The sequence below is a fragment of the Scomber japonicus genome, chromosome 24, assembly GCF_027409825.1.
Source record: "Scomber japonicus isolate fScoJap1 chromosome 24, fScoJap1.pri, whole genome shotgun sequence".
NCBI classification, from domain to species: domain Eukaryota; kingdom Metazoa; phylum Chordata; class Actinopteri; order Scombriformes; family Scombridae; genus Scomber; species Scomber japonicus.
The window spans coordinates 1,217,000-1,221,999 of record NC_070601.1 but is presented as its reverse complement, the minus strand read 5'-3'; the positions used below and the strand labels follow the sequence as shown (position 1 = coordinate 1,221,999).

At 53.3% G+C, this 5,000-nt stretch overlaps 1 protein-coding gene across 1 annotated transcript in view; it reads right to left on the bottom strand.

The window, feature by feature from the left end:
- The window catches only part of LOC128354596 (adenylate cyclase type 8-like), an 18,239-nt gene that overhangs the window by 4,877 nt on the left and 8,362 nt on the right, over positions 1 to 5,000 (bottom strand). Inside the window, exons 10-16 of the mRNA XM_053314811.1 lie at positions 4,154 to 4,388; positions 3,864 to 4,052; positions 3,654 to 3,754; positions 1,910 to 2,111; positions 1,245 to 1,346; positions 1,017 to 1,144; positions 825 to 906 (exon numbers count right to left, since the gene is read on the bottom strand). Coding sequence (XP_053170786.1) covers positions 825 to 906; positions 1,017 to 1,144; positions 1,245 to 1,346; positions 1,910 to 2,111; positions 3,654 to 3,754; positions 3,864 to 4,052; positions 4,154 to 4,388 — 1,039 coding nt within the window. The remainder of the gene's footprint in view (positions 1 to 824; positions 907 to 1,016; positions 1,145 to 1,244; positions 1,347 to 1,909; positions 2,112 to 3,653; positions 3,755 to 3,863; positions 4,053 to 4,153; positions 4,389 to 5,000) is intronic.

Here is a 5,000-nt window from a genome sequence, read left to right as displayed (position 1 = left end):
AAGGAACTATGAGGAACTACGAAGAACCGCAAGGAACTACAAAGAACCGCAAGGAACTATGAAGAACCACATGGAACTACGAGGAACTACGAGGAACTTAAAGGACTTTTCAGAAACAAACTCTAATATTGGTTCTGCTGTCTGATCACGTCTTCTGTAGAACCAGAAGAACCCAGTAAAATCCCACTAAATAGAACTTAGTAGAATCAGAAGCACACCCTGGTAGAACCAGCAGACCCCATTAGAACCACTAGACCCCAGTAGAACCAGTAGACCCCAGTAGACCTAGTAGAACCAGCAGACCCTAGTAGACCTAGTAGAACCAGCAGACCCCAGTAGAACCAGTGGACCCCAGTAGACCTAGTAGAACCAGCAGACCCCAGTAGAACCAGTAGAACCAGTAGACCTAGTAGAACCAGCAGACCCCAGTAGAACCAGTAGAACCACTAGACCCCAGTAGAACCAGCAGACCCCAGTAGAACCAGTAGAACCACTAGACCCCAGTAGAACCAGTAGACCCCAGTAGACCTAGTAGAACCAGCAGACCCCAGTAGAACCAGTAGAACCACTAGACCCCAGTAGAACCAGCAGACCCCAGTAGAACCAGTAGAACCACTAGACCCCAGTAGAACCAGTAGACCCCAGTAGACCTAGTAGAACCAGCAGACCCCAGTAGAACCAGTAGAACCACTAGACCCCAGTAGAACCAGCAGACCCCAGTAGAACCAGTAGAACCACTAGACCCCAGTAGAACCAGTAGACCCCAGTAGACCTAGTAGAACCAGCAGACCCCAGTAGAACTAGTAGAACCAGTAGAACCTCACCTGTCGGCTGTTGTAAAGGACGATCGCCACAAACATCACCATGAGAACGACACAAACTCCTTTCCGGCACAATTTATGAGACCTGAGACACAAACAGGAAGTCAGAGTCACGACGCGGCTACAAACTGTTAGCACAGCGTTAGCACAACGTTAGCACAACGTTAGCACGATGCTACGAGACGTTGGACTCACCTGTGCGTCTCGATCAGGTACGCGTAGAGCGCGGCGGCTAGCAGCAGCACGGCTAGCTTCAGCACGCAGCTCAGCCTGAGGAACACTGCGCAGGTAACCATGGCAACCACGCCGCTCAAAACCACGTACTGCGCACGAGAAAAAAAGATCGACAGTTACGATCAATTTGTCTCGTTCGCCTCCGAGTGCGTGCAGATGTTGGTGTTAGTGTGCGTTTGTTTCGCTCACCTCTGGGTGCGTGCAGATGTTGATGTCGGGCCAGGCGGAAGGGGGCGGAGCTAGCGTCGAGTCGCTGCTGTTGATGTGAGTTTCTGATGAGTCACACCACAGCTGGAGGACAGAAGAGACCGATCAGCAACTTTAAACCGGGAGGAGTTTCCTTTAACCCTTCTGTAAATATCCCAAAATATCCTTCCTTCCTTCCTTCCTTCCTCCCTGCCTTCTTTCTTCCCTTCCTCTTTTCCTTTCTCCCTCCCTCGTTCCTTATTTCCTCCGTCCTTCCTTCCTTTCCTTCCTTCCATCTGTCCTTCCTCCCTCCCTCCTTCTCTCTCTCCCTTCCTTCCTCCGTCCTTCCTTCCTTCCTTCCTTTCCTTCCTTCCATCTGTCCTTCCTCCCTCCCTCCTTCTCTCCTCCCTTCCTCCATCCCCCTTTCTTCTTCCTTCCATCCTTCTTTCTTCCCTTCCTCCCTCCCTCCTTCTCTCTTTCTTTCCTCCCCCCTACCTTCCTTCCTTCCTTCTTTCCTCCGTCCTTCCTTCCTTTCCTTCCTCCGTCCTTCCTTCCTTTCCTTCCTCCCTCCTTCCTTCCATCCTTCCTTCCTTCCTCCCTTCCTTTCAATGAGTGTCCTATAAAGGGTTAAATGCTGAAACCAAAACCATCGATGTCGTCGTACTCACGATGTCCAAGGAGGCGACTCCGAAGTTGATGGCGATGGCGCTGAGCGTGAGCAGAGTGCGGGCGTTCTTGGTCTCGTGGATCCAGCAGCAGAGCGACTGAAGGGGGGCGGGGCAATGCTTAAACTCCTCCCCCAGAGTCAGCAGCAGGAGCAGGACGTAAAGACCGCCGCTGACCACGAACTGGACAACCATTGGACACCAGCTGGACACACAGACAGGTGAGTGGACAGACAGGTGGACAGACAGACAGACAGGTGAGTGGACAGACAGACAGGTGAGTGGACAGACAGACAGACAGGTAGACAGACATGTGGAGAGACAGACAGGTGGACAGACAGACAGACAGGTAAGTGGACAGACAGACAGACAGGTGAGTGGACAGACAGGTGGACAGACAGACAGACAGGTGAGTGGACAGACAGACAGGTGAGTGGACAGACAGACAGACAGGTAGACAGACATGTGGAGAGACAGACAGGTGGACAGACAGACAGACAGGTGAGTGGACAGACAGACAGGTGGACAGACAGGTGGACAGACAGACAGACAGGTGGACAGACAGGTGAGTGGACAGACAGGTGGACAGACAGACAGACAGGTAAGTGGACAGACAGACAGACAGGTGAGTGGACAGACAGACAGGTGGACAGACAGGTGGACAGACAGACAGACAGGTGGACAGACAGGTGAGTGGACAGACAGACAGGTGGACAGACAGACAGACAGGTGGACAGACAGACAGACAGGTAGACAGACAGGTAAGTGGACAGACAGGTAAGTGGACAGACAGACAGACAGATGGACAGACAGACAGACAGACAGGTGGACAAACAGACAAGTAGAGAGACAGACAGGTGGACAGACAGACAGACAGACAGGTGGACAGACAGACAGACAGACAGACAGGTGGACAGACAGGTAGACAGACAGACAGACAGGTGGACAGACAGACAGACAGGTGGACAGACAGACAGGTGGACAGACAGACAGACAGACAGACAGGTGGACAGACAGACAGACAGACAGACAGACAGGTGGACTGTCAGACAGACAGGTAGACAGACAGACACACAGGTGGACAGACAGACAGGTGGACAGACAGACAGACAGACAGGTGGACTGTCAGACAGACAGGTAGACAGACAGACACACAGGTGGACAGACAGACAGACAGGTGGACTGTCAGACAGACAGGTAGACAGACAGATACACAGGTGGACAGACAGACAGGTGGACAGACAGACAGACAGGTGGACAGAGAGACAGACAGGTGGACAGACAGACAGACAGGTGGACAGAGAGACAGGTGGACAGAGAGACAGGTGGACAGACAGACAGGTGGACAGACAGACAGGTGGACAGAGAGACAGGTGGACAGACAGACAGGTGGACAGAGAGACAGGTGGACAGACAGACAGGTGGACAGACAGGTGGACAGACAGACAGACAGGTGGACAGAGAGACAGACAGGTAGACAGACAGACAGACAGACAGGTGGACAGAGAGACAGGTGGACAGAGAGACAGGTGGACAGACAGACAGGTGGACAGACAGACAGGTGGACAGAGAGACAGGTGGACAGACAGACAGGTGGACAGACAGACAGGTGGACAGACACACAGGTGGACAGACAGACAGGTGGACAGACAGACAGGTGGACAGACAGACAGACAGGTGGACAGAGAGACAGGTGGACAGACAGACAGGTGGACAGAGAGACAGGTGGACAGAGAGACAGGTGTACCGTGGAGCGGGGATCAGCACTTGGACGGCCGTCAGCAGCAGCAACAGGATGAAGGAACAAACCATGTTGGATTTGAAGAGTTCGTCTCTCATCTGTGAGAACTGAGAGACGAAGACAGGACCGTCACCATGGTTACCTGAACAACTACCCCCCCCCCCCCCCCCTCCTCCCCCCCTTCCCCCTTCCCCCGACAGGAAGTCCAGAAGTTACCTTTCCCTCCATGTGGGTGTCCTTGAACACCTGAGTAAAGGTGGTGATGTGCTCTTTCCTCATTCGCTCGCTGCTCCGGATCTTCATGGACTCACGAATCCTCTTGTTGACCTCACGTAACCCCGACTGCTGCGCCACCGCGTGATTGGGCAGGTGGGTCATCGAGCCGTTGGTGAAAGTGGCGAGGATCTACAGAACGCCACCAAGGAGGAGGAGTAGAAGAAGAAGAAAAAGTCACAAAAGTTTCCCGAAAAACGTCAAACTGCCTCCGAGAGTTTCGTCCTTCTTACGAAGTTCGTCCCCAGAATGTCTCCGAACGGCAGCTCGGCGCTCCACGTCGTCATCTCGTCGTAACTCTGGCGCCTCGCTCTCTGCGGCTTCACTTCCTCCCGAGGCGCCGGGCAGATCAGGAACGTGTCGATGTCGTGTTTCCGTAGCAACGCGCTGCGCTCCCGGCCGAGCCCCGCCTCCGTCTCGTAGATCTCACCCAGACAGTCGAGGGTGGCGCGCGAGATGTGGATCCGCCTGAGAGGACGACACGAAGACACGAAGACACCAAGACACCAAGACACCAAGACACCAAGACACCAAGACACCAACACACCAAGACACCAAGACACCAAGACACGAAGACACCAAGACACCAAGACACCAAGACACCAAGACACCAACACACCAAGACACCAAGACACCAAGACACCAAGACACCAAGACACCAACACACCAAGACACGAAGACACCAAGACACGAAGACACGAAGACACCAACACACCAAGACACCAACACACCAAGACACCAAGACACGAAGACACCAAGACACCAAGACACCAAGACACGAAGACACGAAGACACCAAGACACCAAGACACAAAGACACCAAGACACCAAGACACAAAGACACCAAGACACCAAGACACCAAGACACCAAGACACCAAGACACGAAGACACCAAGACACCAAGACACCAAGACACGAAGACACCAAGACACCAAGACACCAAGACACCAAGACACCAAGACACGAAGACACCAAGACACCAAGACACCAAGACACGAAGACACCAAGACACCAAGACACCAAGACACCAAGACACCAAGACACGAAGACACGAAGACACCAAGACACCAACACACCAACA